Source organism: Lissotriton helveticus, chromosome 12 (assembly GCF_964261635.1).
Source record: "Lissotriton helveticus chromosome 12, aLisHel1.1, whole genome shotgun sequence".
In the NCBI taxonomy this organism is placed as follows: Eukaryota; Metazoa; Chordata; class Amphibia; order Caudata; family Salamandridae; genus Lissotriton; species Lissotriton helveticus.
The window spans coordinates 602,324,613-602,339,600 of NC_136073.1; the positions used below are offsets into that span (position 1 = coordinate 602,324,613).

The following is a 14,988-nucleotide window of genomic DNA, read 5'->3' on the forward strand; positions in this document are numbered from 1 at the left end:
CTGCCACCCCAGTTCAGACATGGCTATATGCAAATCAGTCTGACCCTGTGCCTCATGGGAACAGTCCAGCCCGAACTGCCAAGCCATGTCTTCCCTGGACCGGAAACAAGCTTCCTAGGACCGGTTTCATGCATTCCAGCCGTCTTCAGCCCGGCTTGCTTGAATCCAGTGGCAAAGTGAGCAAGGGACTCACGTCTGAGCATACCCTGCCACACTTATGGCGGCCAAAAGCGGTACAAAAGAGGGTGGTGATGGACTGAGCATCTGAATCAATCAAACACTCACACCCAGTCAAAAGATCTGGGTTTAATCCATCACCGTTCTTTAGCCCACTCTGCCACCCCAGTTCAGACATGGCTATATGCAAATCAGTCTGACCCTGTGCCTCATGGGAACAGTCCAGCCCGAACTGCCAAGCCATGTCTTCCCTGGACCGGAAACAAGCTTCCGAGGACCGGTTTCTGGCTTTCCAGCCGTCTTCAGCCCGGCTTGCTTGAATCCAGTGGCAAAGTGAGCAAGGGACTCACATCTGATCATACCCTGCCACATTTATGGCGGCCAAAAGCGGTACAAAAGGGGGTGGTGATGGACGGAGCATCTGAATCAATCAAACACTCACACTCAGTCAAAAGATCTGGGTTTAATCCATTACCGTTCTTTAGCCCACTCTGCCACCCCAGTTCAGAAATGGCTATATGCAAATCAGTCTGACCCTGTGCCTCATGGCAACAGTCCAGCCCGAACTGCCAAGCCATGTCTTCCCTGGACCGGAAACAAGCTTCCGAGGACCGGTTTCTGGCATTCCAGCCGTCTTCAGCCCGGTTTGCTTGAATCCAGTGGCAAAGTGAGCAAGGGACTCACGTCTGAGCATACCCTGCCACACTCATGGCGGCCAAAAGCGGTACAAAAGGGGGTGGTGATGGACGGAGCATCTGAATCAAACAAACACTCACACCCAGTCAAAAGATCTGGGTTTAATCCATCACCCTTCTTTAGCCCACTCTGCCACCCCAGTTGAGACATGGCTATGTGCAAATCAGTCTGACCCTGTGCCTCATGGGAACAGTCCAGCCCGAACTGCCAAGCTATGTCTTCCCTGGACCGGAAACAAGCTTCCGAGGACCGGTTTCTGGCATTCCAGCCGTCTTCAGCCCGGCTTGCTTGAATCCAGTGGCAAAGTGAGCAAGGGACTCACGTCTGAGCATACCATGCCACACTCATGTCGGCCAAAAGCGGTACAAAAGGGGGTGGTGATGGACGGAGCATCTGAATCAATCAAACACTCACACCCAGTCAAAAGATCTGGGTTTAATCCATCACCGTTCTTTAGCCCACTCTGCCACCCAAGTTCAGACATGGCTATATGCAAATCAGTCTGACCCTGTGCCTCATGGGAACAGTCCAGCCCGAACTGCCAAGCCATGTCTTCCCTGGACCGGAAACAAGCTTCCGAGGACCGGTTTCTGGCATTCCTACCGTCTTCAGCCCGGCTTGCTTGAATCCAGTGGCAAAGTGAGCAAAGGACTCACGTCTGAGCATACCCTGCCACACTTATGGAGGCCAAAAGCTGTACAAAAGGGGGTGGTGATGGACGGAGCATCTGAATCAATCAAACACTCACACCCAGTCAAAAGATCTGGGTTTAATCCATCACCGTTCTTTAGCCCACTCTGCCACCCCAGTTCAGACATGACTATATGCAAATCAGTCTGACCCTGTGCCTCATGGGAACAGTCCAGCCCGAACTGCCAAGCCATGTCTTCCCTGGACCGGAAACAAGCTTCCGAGGACCGGTTTCTGGCATTCCAGCCGTCTTCAGCCCGGCTTGCTTGAATCCAGTGGCAAAGTGAGCAAGGGACTCACGTCTGAGCATACCCTGCCACACTTTTGGCGGCCAAAAGTTGTACAAAAGGGGGTGGTGATGGACGGAGCATCTGAATCAATCAAACACTCACACCCAGTCAAAAGATCTGGGTTTAATCCATCACCGTTCTTTAGCCCACTCTGCCACCCCAGTTCAGACATGGCTATATGCAAATCAGTCTGACCCTGTGCCTCATGGGAACAGTCCAGCCCGAACTGCCAAGCCATGTCTTCCCTGGACCGGAAACAAGCTTCCTAGGACCGGTTTCATGCATTCCAGCCGTCTTCAGCCCGGCTTGCTTGAATCCAGTGGCAAAGTGAGCAAGGGACTCACGTCTGAGCATACCCTGCCACACTTATGGCGGCCAAAAGCGGTACAAAAGAGGGTGGTGATGGACTGAGCATCTGAATCAATCAAACACTCACACCCAGTCAAAAGATCTGGGTTTAATCCATCACCGTTCTTTAGCCCACTCTGCCACCCCAGTTCAGACATGGCTATATGCAAATCAGTCTGACCCTGTGCCTCATGGGAACAGTCCAGCCCGAACTGCCAAGCCATGTCTTCCCTGGACCGGAAACAAGCTTCCGAGGACCGGTTTCTGGCTTTCCAGCCGTCTTCAGCCCGGCTTGCTTGAATCCAGTGGCAAAGTGAGCAAGGGACTCACATCTGATCATACCCTGCCACATTTATGGCGGCCAAAAGCGGTACAAAAGGGGGTGGTGATGGACGGAGCATCTGAATCAATCAAACACTCACACTCAGTCAAAAGATCTGGGTTTAATCCATTACCGTTCTTTAGCCCACTCTGCCACCCCAGTTCAGAAATGGCTATATGCAAATCAGTCTGACCCTGTGCCTCATGGCAACAGTCCAGCCCGAACTGCCAAGCCATGTCTTCCCTGGACCGGAAACAAGCTTCCGAGGACCGGTTTCTGGCATTCCAGCCGTCTTCAGCCCGGTTTGCTTGAATCCAGTGGCAAAGTGAGCAAGGGACTCACGTCTGAGCATACCCTGCCACACTCATGGCGGCCAAAAGCGGTACAAAAGGGGGTGGTGATGGACGGAGCATCTGAATCAAACAAACACTCACACCCAGTCAAAAGATCTGGGTTTAATCCATCACCCTTCTTTAGCCCACTCTGCCACCCCAGTTGAGACATGGCTATGTGCAAATCAGTCTGACCCTGTGCCTCATGGGAACAGTCCAGCCCGAACTGCCAAGCTATGTCTTCCCTGGACCGGAAACAAGCTTCCGAGGACCGGTTTCTGGCATTCCAGCCGTCTTCAGCCCGGCTTGCTTGAATCCAGTGGCAAAGTGAGCAAGGGACTCACGTCTGAGCATACCATGCCACACTCATGTCGGCCAAAAGCGGTACAAAAGGGGGTGGTGATGGACGGAGCATCTGAATCAATCAAACACTCACACCCAGTCAAAAGATCTGGGTTTAATCCATCACCGTTCTTTAGCCCACTCTGCCACCCAAGTTCAGACATGGCTATATGCAAATCAGTCTGACCCTGTGCCTCATGGGAACAGTCCAGCCCGAACTGCCAAGCCATGTCTTCCCTGGACCGGAAACAAGCTTCCGAGGACCGGTTTCTGGCATTCCAGCCGTCTTCAGCCCGGCTTGCTTGAATCCAGTGGCAAAGTGAGCAAGGGACTCACGTCTGAGCATACCCTGCCACACTTATGGCGGCCAAAAGCGGTACAAAAGGGGGTGGTAATGGACGGAGCATCTGAATCAATCAAACAGACACCCAGTCAAAAGATCTGGGTTTAATCCATCACCGTTCTTTAGCCCACTCTGCCACCCAAAACCAGTCCTCAGAAGCTTTTTTCCGGTCCAGGGAAGACATGGCTTGGCAGTTTGGGCTGGACTGTTCCCATGAGGCACAGGGTCAGACTGATTTGCATATAGCCATGTCTGATCTGGGGTGGCAGAGTGGGCTAAATAACGGTGATGGATTAAACCCAGATCTTTTGACTGGGTGTGAGTGTTTGATTGATTCAGATGCTCCGTCCATCACCACTCTCTTTTGTACCGCTTTTGGCCACCATCAGTGTGGCAGGGTATGCTCACACGTGAGTCCCTTGCTCACTTTGCCACTGGATTCAAGCAAGCCGGGCTGAAGACGGCTGGAATGCCAGAAACCGGTCCTCGGAAGCTTGTTTCCAGTCCAGGGAAGACATGGCTTGGTAGTTCGGGCTGGACTGTTCCCATGAGGCACAGGGTCAGACTGATTTGCATATAGCCATGTCTGATCTGGGGTGGCAGAGTGGGCTAAAGAACGGTGATGGATTAAACCCAGATCTTTTGACTCGGTGTGAGTGTTTGATTGATTCAGATGCTCCGTCCATCACCACCCCCTTTTGTATCACTCTCTTTCTGGGCAACTTCTGCCTGACTTTTCTTCTTCTTCCCAGCAACTAAAGACAGGACCTCACCCCTCACTACTGTTTTATATGCTTCCCAAAGAGACTGGGCCGAATCAACCAACCCCGCATTCTCCTGAAAATATCTGTCCGATACCTGGATCCCCTGTTTCTTGACGGGTGGGTCTTTTAACTGCCAGGCGCTAATGGGAGCTATCCTGCCTGCCGCTAGCTGACCAAGGGTGAGCCTCAGCCACAGTGGGGAGTGGTCAGAGCCACCTCTACCCAAGTACTTCACCTCCTGAATCATGGCTGCCATCGCCGCGGGTAGTAACAGATAGTCTAGCCTAGAGAGGCTGTCGTGCGCTGCTGAAATATGAGTGAAATACGTCAGTGTAGGAGTGCGTATCCGCCAGCTGTTGACCAACCCGAGCGTATCCAGGAAGTCTGAAAACCCTCTCTGTGGTTGCCCAAGCGCTCACAACATACCTGGAGCAGAGCCAGCTGCTCGACACCTCCCAATCCTGCTTTCACAGCAATCACAGCACTGAGACCACCGTGATCGCAGCCACGGATGAAATTTAAATCATCCTCGAGCAAGAAGAAACAGTAGCTCTGATAATCCACGACCTCTCAGCCACCTTTGACAGCGTATCCCACCGCTTGCTGATCACAAGACTCCACCACTTCGTCATCCAAGGGAACACGCTCAGATGGATCACCTCCTTCCTCACTGAAGATCTCAGAGGGTTCAACTACCACCTTTCACCTTGAACCTAAGGATATCATTTGCGGTTTCCCCAGAGCTCACCCCTCAGCCCCACACTCTTCCACGCATATATAACCCCCCAGGCCAACATCGTCATATCTCATCGTCTCAACATAATATTGTACGTAGACAGCACCCAGCTCTTCCTCTCACTCATCAACGATCCTACCACCACCAGGACCAACTTCCACAGATGCATGACTAGCATCACCGACTGGATGAGGAACACCTGCCTTAAGCTGAACATGGACAATTTGGAAGTACTGATCTTTGGCAACAACAGCTACCCATGGAACGACTCCTGGTGGCCAGCAGACCTGAAACCCACACTAACACCTGCCGACTTTGCCAGAAACCTCTGCATCATCATTGATAACAAGCTCACTATGAAACCACAGATCAACACCATTGCCTCTGCCTGCTTCCTCACTCTGCACATGCTACATAAGAACTTCAAGTGGCTACACCTGTACAGGAGATGCATCTTGATACAGGCCCTCATCACCAGCTGACTGGGCTAGGGCAACACCCTTTTCGTAGGAATCACCACTCACCACCTACAGTGACTTCAAACCATACCACTGCAGCAAGACTCATCCTCAAACTCCCCCGACAAACCAACATCACAACTCCCCGACAAACCAACATCACATCCCACCTCAGGCAACTCCACTGGCACCCCATACAGAAGAGATGCCTATTGAAGCTGCTGACTCAGGAACACACGGCTATATACAACCAAGGACCCACCAAGATTAACCACTGCCTGCACTTCCACCAACTGTCAAGAAGACTACTCTCCGCCTCCCTATCACTTGCCCACACTCCCTGCATTTACCCAAGCAGAACTGGAGGACCCTCTTTCTACTACATCGCAGCGAAGATCTGGAACAGCCACCCCCACAGCTCCGGACCATCACCTCTCTTCCGGTATTCCAAAGGGTCCTCAAGACCTGGTTGTTCCAATGATCCTTTCGGGTACCTGCAAGCACCTGGATACCCTATCGGGTAATTAGCAGCACTGTATCAATCCTGATTGATTGATTCCTGACAGATGAAAACACTAACAACAGGAATCTCAGGCTCCTGCCCTGAAGACTATCCATAACAAGTTCCCAGAAACACTCTCACACCCTCCCAGTTTAGCAGTCACGCACTACTTATTATTATTATTAGCACATGTAGAGTGCATGGCTACCCATAGGCATCCCAGCACTGAAAATAACAGTACTCTCACATTTCTCACCTTGTAGCAGTCATGCACCACTGGAAGCACACTCACATCCCTCACAAACTAGCCTTGTAAAGTTCTGGCTGATAATTGAAAGTGCATATTCACTGAATGGTGAGCTTGTGTGTATGATATTGTTGCTGGGTGAGTGTGAGAATGAGGCAATAGGTGGATTTCTAGATGCATGAGTACAAGGAAGAGTGAGTGAGTGCATGGATAGATGAGTGAATACTAGGTTAGGCATCCATGCACTTTCAGTTAAACACCAGTCTCATTGGCTTTGCAAATTCCTGTTGTTTATATGTATTACATAGCATTGCAGTTTACAAAACTTACCATTCTCGATAATTTCATCCAGCATTCCCAGAAGATTGGGGTGGGAGTACATTCTTTGCAGAGCATATAAACTAACCCACATCTTGACCACAGTGGGTCCATTTTGCAGAAATACATCTTCTACTAGAATGGATGCCGCAGTTGAGGAGTCGCATTGTTTGTCCAAGTTCTTGTAAGTCTAAAATACAAAACAGATTAAAGGGTTTTAGAATAAATGCATGTCAGTAATAGCACAGTACGTGTGGTAGAATAAAGATGCTGTAAGAACTTTGCAAGATTTTCACCGAATCCTTTCCAGGTTTCCTAAAACAAGCTACGAAATTAAATATTGAACATGAGAACGGCTCAAAAACTAGCACTAGCCGGTCTAATTTCTTCCTCCGTAAGGATAGTATGACGGACCAAAGTCTGCCAGCTGTTATTTTTATGTTACCATCCATTTTGAATCCTGCCATCGGAAGGATTTTGCACCCTAGAATGTGAGCACATATTTAGACATGTCCATAATTGCGACGGGTTAGTGGTAAATCTGTTGGTGAGATTTCGATTGCCGCTCAATTTACAGCCAAAGAGCTGCATCCACTGAAGAATTTCCAGCTATGCAGTTTCGCCAGTAACGTTTCTGCCAACATGAACAAAAAGAGCAATCGCACCTCTAAAGAGGAGTTACTATATTAATATTGTTATTGCTCATCCCAGTACTTGCTCAGGCGCTTGGCTTTTTTCTGCAATTGTCATTATATTTTCATGGCAAACCATTATAGCGACAATCCCTAATTTTGTGTGGGGTTTTTAGCTTTCAGTGTGACATATGCAGCCCTGCATTTTACTGCAGTCTTAGAACTGTAATTGACAGAGCTGGAGGAAATAGATGGGCAGGATTTCCAATAATTAGTACAATTGTACATCAGCACGAATTCTTCACCCTGGAAAATCCACCCTATCCACCATTTCTTTTTGCAGATTTTCCCCTTTATCTTCCCACTATTTAACAGATTTTCCATTTCCGTCCTCTTTCCCTTTGGCTTTACTCAGGCTAAGTAAATCATTAAAAGTAACCCTTCAAGTAGAACAGTATAAGAAGCATTAGCTAACGTCATCTACTAGAAACGGAACATAGGGATGAAAAGGATGAATAGGCTGATCGCTAGTGAGATCCATGCCTGCCTGTTAGGAATCTTACTGAACTCAGAGCAACCGCCAGAGTGGCAGATGTATGAAAGTTGATGCTGCTATACTGTGTTATGTCCTGATGCATGTGCTTTATGGTTGCAAAAACTGAATAAAGTATTTAGAAGCATTTGAAAGCAGAGTTTACCATGTGGTCAACATGGCCCAGATTTACAAACTTTTTGCGCTGGGTCTTCATCACAAAAGTAACGCAATCCAGCATAGAGAGTTGCGTGAAAGTAACATAAAGCAGCGCAAAGAGTTACTTTGCATCAAGGATGCATTCCATGGGTGATACATGGGCTTCCCATGCAGCCACCATTGGTTTTTGACTCAAAACCCTATCTACTAACAGCAGCAGACAGGGTATTGCGCCTAAAAAATAATGTCACTTAGAAGAAGGAATTAATAGGAGAAATGCATATATTTCTCCTAATTGTTCCCAATATGGACGTGTACTATACTGCACAGCACACATCTAGAGTGGGAAAAGATTTAAAGTTTAGCTAGACATAGTACTGGAATGTTACTCTTTCAGTAGAAACCTGTGCTAGACCTTATGCACACACCCTTTCACTATAGTGCACAGGTGTGTGCATGGTGCTAGGCAGCTTCATTCTGCGCCAGTGCTAGGGAGAGAGTAGTATAATTCCATATGTGTGTAAATATGGTGCTTTCCTGCTCTCTCCCTGTCAGGCATCTCCCACAGGCTCAAAGAGCGCATCGCAGCGTTGGTTGGACCATAATCCCTAAAATGTGGGTACCGCCACAAGGATTACAATGTCCATTTTACCTGTCTCTACAAGGCAGTCTGACCGCCATGTAAAGGCAGATGGAAAGGGACTTTGGAGGCCCCTAGCAGGGCCCCTGTCGCCTGTGGCCATCAGCTATGGGGTCAGGTGGACACATATGGTGCCCGCCAAAATCCATGCACTGTGTGCCAGGCACCACATGGTGCCTGGCACACGGTGCAAGGATGTTTGTAAACATCTCTTTTTCTATTGCAAGTTGTGCTGCAGCCCTATTCCGGGCCGCAGTACAAGCCCCAATAGAAACAGGGATGTTTATGACTGCCTGCGCAGCGGTCATATCCTAACTGGGCTGTCAGGACCGCCGATTCCTTGTCAGAGGGTCCGTGTCAGAAACGATGGTGGTTGGACGCTTGTCAGGGCCTTTTCGGTCCCGGCCATCTGGTTACACCTTTCCCCTCGGTCATCTGGTCGCACGTAATGCTTTCCAATGGGGCGACCAGATGGCCGGGCCGCCCTGGAAGTCCCAATGGGGGCTCAATAACCTCCCTGATCCAAGCCAGGGCTCCAGTAGGTCAGGCACGTCCGGGCCTAGGGTCCCCTGAGTATCACGGTGCGCAAGGGTTCCCAGAAAGAGGGGTAGCCTTCCTCTGGATTACTAGGGGCAGGGTAAGCCGGAATACTCCTCCCATGCCGGCAGTTCTTTGATGAGGACCAGATGGGCTATACACGGATAACACCTCCCCTCCGTCCGGGGGCTCCCTCCTCCGGCCCATGGCGTGTCAAAGGGCCCGGGACGGGCTTCATGGGTGCCGAGCAGTACTTCCCCGGGCGTCTGGGCCCGAGAGCTCCGGTGGTCTCCCTGTGCCTGAGGCCCAGCCAGGGTCCCCGAGCCCCCCCAGGATGCAGAGCCCGCGAGCCCTGCGTGGGCAGGCGGTAGCCCTACCGCGAAGGCTCGGGCGGGCGCAGATGGGAGTCCTTTTGGTCCCGGCCATCTGGTCTCACCTTTCTCCGCGACCATCTGGTCGCACGCAATGCTTTCCAATGGGGCAACCAGATAACCGGGCCGCCCTGGAAGTCCCCGTGGGGGCTCATTCACCTCTATGATCCCAGCCAGGGCTCCAGGAGACCGGGCACGGCCGGGCCTAGGGTCCCCCGAGTCTCTCGGTGCGCACGGGTTCCCAGAAAGAGGGTAGCCTTCCTCCGAATTACTAGGGGCAGGGAATGCCGGGACACCCCTCCTGGGCTGATGGTTCTCCGACCAGACCGCGCCGCAGCAAAGTGCCCGGGACAGGCTTAATTGGTGCTGGGCAGTCCTCCCCAGGGCGTCCGGGGCCCGAGAGCACCTGCGGGCCTCCCCATGCTTGAGACCCAGCCAGGGTCTCCGAGCCCATGGGAAGCGCGTCTCCGGGCCCTGCAAGGGCAGGCGGGAGCCCCACGGCGAAGGCTCGGGCGGGCAGATGGGCATCCTTTGGGTCCCGGCCATCTGGTCGCACGCCAGGCTTTCCAATGGGGCAACCAGATGGCCGGGCCACCCTGGAAGTCCAGATGGGGGCTCATTCACCTCCCTGATCCAAGCCAGGGCTCCAGTAGGTCGGGCACGTCCAGGCCTAGGGTCCCCGGAGTCTCTCGGTGCGCAGGGGTTTCCAGAAAGATGGGTAGCCTTCCTCTGGATTACTAGGTCAGGGTACTCTGTGGTCCCTCTCCGCCTGGAGGTCCTCAGCCAGCAGCTGGACGGGCCAGGACGCCGCCCCAGCCCTTGGTCCGCCCTGGGGCCTACCGCATGGCAGGCTGTCCCGGATGGGGTCCCGCGGGCCTCCCCCTGCTTGGCTGGATTCAGGGGTTTCCAGGGGCCCGGGGAGGACGACCACCCTACCCCGTGCTCCGTCCTCATTCCTACTGCATGGCAGGGTGCCCAGGACGGGGTCCCGCGGATCCATGGAGGCTTTTCCTTTGCCTCCGGGCCAGGGAGCTCCGGGTGGGTCCAGGGGCCCTGTCAGGACCCCGGGTCGGGTGCTCCAGCCCTAGACCCTGTCCTCCAGGCCTGCAGGCCCGCCAAAGGCCCGGGACGGGGTTCCGTCATGCCCAGGAAGCCTCCCCCTGCTCGTCTAGGTTCAGCAGCTCACAGGGGCCCCAGGGAGGGCGGCCTCCCCACCCCAGGCTATGTCCTCGGTCCTGCCGTGTGGCAGGGTGCCCGGGATGGGGTCCTGTGGAGGCTTCCCCTGCACCTCTGGGCCCGGGAGGCCCAGCTGGGTCCCGGGGCCCTGCCGGGCCCCAGGTTGGGTGCTCTGGCCCTGGGCCCCATCCCCTGACCTGCCACTCTGCCTAAGGTCCGGACAGTGGTCCGTCGCTCCCGTGCAGGCCTTCCCTGCTTCTCAGTGTGTCCGCGGACCCCGGCTCAGAGGGCCCGTTAGGTCCCCCTTGCAGCCTACATGGCTGGGGCCCCTGGCCTCTGGCCCCCCATGCCCGGCGCCCGCTCACTCTTTAGTTGGGGCACAGGGCAACCAGATGGCTTCCGTTTTGAGCCCGGCCATCTGGTCACACCTTTCCCCTCGACCATCTGATCGCACGCAATGCTTTCCAATGGGGTGACCAGATGGCGGGCTTCCCTGGAAGGCTCAATGAGGGCTCATTTGCCTCCCTGGTCCCAGGGAGGGCTCCAGGAGGTCAGGCACATTCGCGCCTTGGGTCCCCACTGTCATCTTGTGTGCACAGATTACAAGAAAAGGGGGTAATTCTCCTCTGGATTAGTAGGGAGAGGGTCAGGCTGACCTCCATGTGGATTCTGAGACAGGGGAAGGCAGCACCCGGATCTGCCCGCCGGGGCCTTCAAGGGGCCTGGGTCCACACCCACCTCTCAGCCCTGTGAGGTGCGGTGATGCTGAGACAGGTGAAGGTAGCACCCGGGCCTGCCCTGCTGGGGCCCCCTGGGGCCCGGGCACACACCTGCCTCGCAGCCCCTTCCAGATGGTCGTTTTTCCCAGAGTTTGCCCAGTCAGACCTCCGTGAGGTCCGGCGATGCTGAGACGGGGGAAGGCCTCAGTGTACTTAGTGCAGAGTAACTTAAAGTGTGTAATTGTCTTTTTACCCCCATTTTTAAATCACAAATGATGCTACCATTTAGTTTATCTTTGAGTAGGTTATATTATTATTACTATAATACAGCTTATAGAGCGCCTGGTTACTCCAGAGTGTCCCCGCGCTTGAACACCAATTAGTACCCCGCAGCTGTGCCCAAGACCACCCCCCCACCCTGTGGACAGGGCTCCCATAAAGGACGGCTACCTAGGGCCTATTTCCGGCTATCCGGGGGACAGCGGAATAGCCACGTCTTAAGTTTTTTTCCGAAACTCAGTCTCGGACGGGCACATCCTTAGATCAACAGGGAGGTTATTCCAGGCTTTCACTGCAAGGAATCCGAAGGAACTCCCACCCGCCCGTACCTTCTGAACCATAGGCACGATCAACTTTGCAGAGCCCAAGGACCTTAGGCACCGTGCAGGTCTATAGGCGGTAAGAAGGGGGTGCAAGAAGCCAGGGCCTTGCTCGTTGAAGATCCTGTAAGTGAAACACAAGGCCTTGAAAGTAATTCTGGCCTGTATGGGAATCCAATGTAATTTCCTTAGTACCTCTCCAACCGAGGCCCGTCTAGGAATGTAGAGCCACTAACGCCTTTAAATTTGTAGGGGTGCATCATATTCATGTACGAACTGCACTTGCATATATTAAATGTTTGGGTGAAATTTGTGCATATTAAGACAAAATTTATATATCATCATATGAAAATCTGTAGAATGAAAATTGTGATGCCATTTACAGGATTGACAGCCAGGTACAACGGGAAGTACATTTTGCCTTTTCAGTCCTACAGAACATTTTGATTTGAGCCAGTATACAGACTCGCTATCTGTTGTAATTGTATTTGTATAGCGCTAACTGCTCATGACGAGGCATTGAAATCCTTTATGCCAGGCAGTAGACTCCTCCAGAACCCAAGGTTAGTGGTTAGTCTAGTGTTATTGGTCATTGTTAGTTACTGGAATAAGTCTTGTGTGGTCAGCAAACCTTTCGATGTAGTCATTTCAGTTTCCTTATGGTGGACTAAATAGGTTTTCATTGTAAGCTGCGGGCAGTCTGGATAAATACAATAAGAGATTGATACATAGATGAATGTGACAGAGTAGGTTGTGCTCAGTCTGTACATCAGTAGTTGTGATAAATCCGTCACTTAGAGATTTATTGGTACAGAGCTATTTACAGCCTGCATGCCCATCGAATTGGTTATCATCAAAGCTAGGGTTCTTCCCATATAAACTCTGTAATGCATATAAGTAGAGCAAAAGGATTAGTGAATGCACACCATTAGGGGTGAATTATAATGAAGAGATGTCGTTTTTTTTTTAAGAATGCCATTCAGAGTCCGGCTTGAGTGTTTTTGTTTTTTCTGAATTGTTTTTAGATATGCCACATACTCGTAAACAACATACTAGTAGATTGGTGATTTAAGTATGCCTATATGGATTACACACATGTATACACACTTACGTTCATTGTTTTATATATTGTTTTCTTTAATAGTATGTGTTAGACAGAGTGATTGATTAACCAAGCTGATCCAAACATGGGACAACACAAGTCTTTTTTCGATTTATTGAAATCTAAATGTTACTTTGTGATGGGTACTCAGCCCATTTTGGCATGGACACTTTATTTGAACATTATGAATTACGTCTTCTGGGAGAAACAAATGAGGGAGACTTCCCATCTAAAGAATAATGTATGTATGAATTGTGTAGGAGGGATTTGCTCACTTGGGCAGGATTTTTAATATTATTTTTAAGGAACAAATTGATATTCTTTGGATTAATTAGAATAATCTTGCAATTTATTGGCAATGAACTGTTGAATCTGTGATTAATTATATTGACAAGGATGGGTAATTACATTTTGATGTTTTGATTTGAAATACGCAGATATTTGTAGGAAATATTGTGTAACCTATCAAGCTTGTTGAAAACAACTGGGAGGTTTTTAGCACTAAAGAATATTCTTTATATCATGATTGTTTAAGAAGCAGATTGGGTTTTGAGATGTCATGTGAGCAAGATCTTTAGGTTGGTCAAAAGGTGCCTGTTTTTCTTTGGTGGTGGAAGATTAAACATCTGAAAAGCAATCACAGAACAAGAGGATGATTTAATTTCTGGCTTTGGAGACAGTGTGTGGCTAAAGAGTGGGCATCCTGTAGTCTCGTGCAGAGGCCCCATCCCTAGGGGTGAGTGTTTCCTGCTGGAACCTTGACTGTGAATGTTCAGAAGGAGTAGGCATGCAGAGAATGGAATGGAAGGAGGGCAAGTTGAAAGAATAAAAGGATAGGCAATAATCGGAAGTTTTAATTTAAAGGTATTACTACAAGAAATCTGGAACTAAACATCAAGACCCAGAGTAGGTTATAAAGAACATGAATAACATACTGGCAGAAAATTCTTCAGAATTTTGCCAGCCCAGTTGGGCTTGCCTATATACGCCAGTGCAAAATACAACTGGATCTCAGAAGAACTAGACGTGGGGGAGAACTGTCTACAAGTCCTGTAACTTGAATGTAAACGCAACACTCAAACAAGGATCGGGCAGTTAATTATTATAAACATATACATTCACCCGGATAAAAAATGGAAGAGAGAAAGATTGATAAGTCTGGTAAACCTAATTAAGGGGCTGCAAACCGCACACCAACATATCAATCTGATCGATTCAGGGACTTTAACATAAATGTTGTAAGGAGTAACCCAAATAGGAGGAAGAATCAGACCAAGCAAGAAGCATCAAAACTACAAGAAGAACTGGAAGCTCTAGGCCTGAAAATTTTGAACTGAGATTCAAAGGGCAACAGTCCAGCAGCAATCACGTTTCTGAGTGATAATAGACAATCAACCATAGACTACACCTTCGTTAGCGAAGAGCTTCTCTACATGGTTAACTCCTTTTAAATCTGCCCTCGTCCGGACAGCGACCACCACCTGCAGGTGCTGAACATTAAAATTAAATTGCTTCAGACAAGTAATGCAAAGGTCTTAACGGAAATCCCAGTAAGTTATAATTTAAGAAAGCTAAAGTGGCTCGGGAACTAATTTCAAACAAATAATGGACTCTCTCTGTGTATGAACAAGCAAACAATACAGGGATCCAAGCGAGGAAAATATCGTGAAAACATAGTTAAATGAAGGAAATATTCTATTAAAAATGTTCTCAGTAAAACCGGCAAGGCAGAGGAGCTATGCGGGACAACAAGTAAGGAAGGAATCAAGGTACCTCAAAAACCTGCACGATGAGAAAAGGAAAATAGCCAGAGAGGTAAAAATCAAAGCTGCAGCAACAAGAAAAGGTATAAAAATGGATAAAAGCAAAATCATGGCAATGAGGAAGAAGTATAAGAAAGAATGTAGGGAGGCAAGAAAAGAGCTTTGGAAAGATATTTAGGGCAAATTACTCTGG

At 50.0% G+C, this 14,988-nt stretch overlaps 1 protein-coding gene across 3 annotated transcripts in view; it reads right to left on the reverse strand.

The window, feature by feature from the left end:
• The window catches only part of LOC144798550 (NACHT, LRR and PYD domains-containing protein 3-like), a 925,301-nt gene that overhangs the window by 706,649 nt on the left and 203,664 nt on the right, over positions 1–14,988 (reverse strand). For all 3 annotated transcript variants that reach the window (XM_078669484.1, XM_078669486.1, XM_078669485.1), the window contains exon 4: positions 6,578–6,755. In XM_078669484.1, the coding sequence (XP_078525610.1) occupies positions 6,578–6,755 (178 nt within the window). The remainder of the gene's footprint in view (positions 1–6,577; positions 6,756–14,988) is intronic.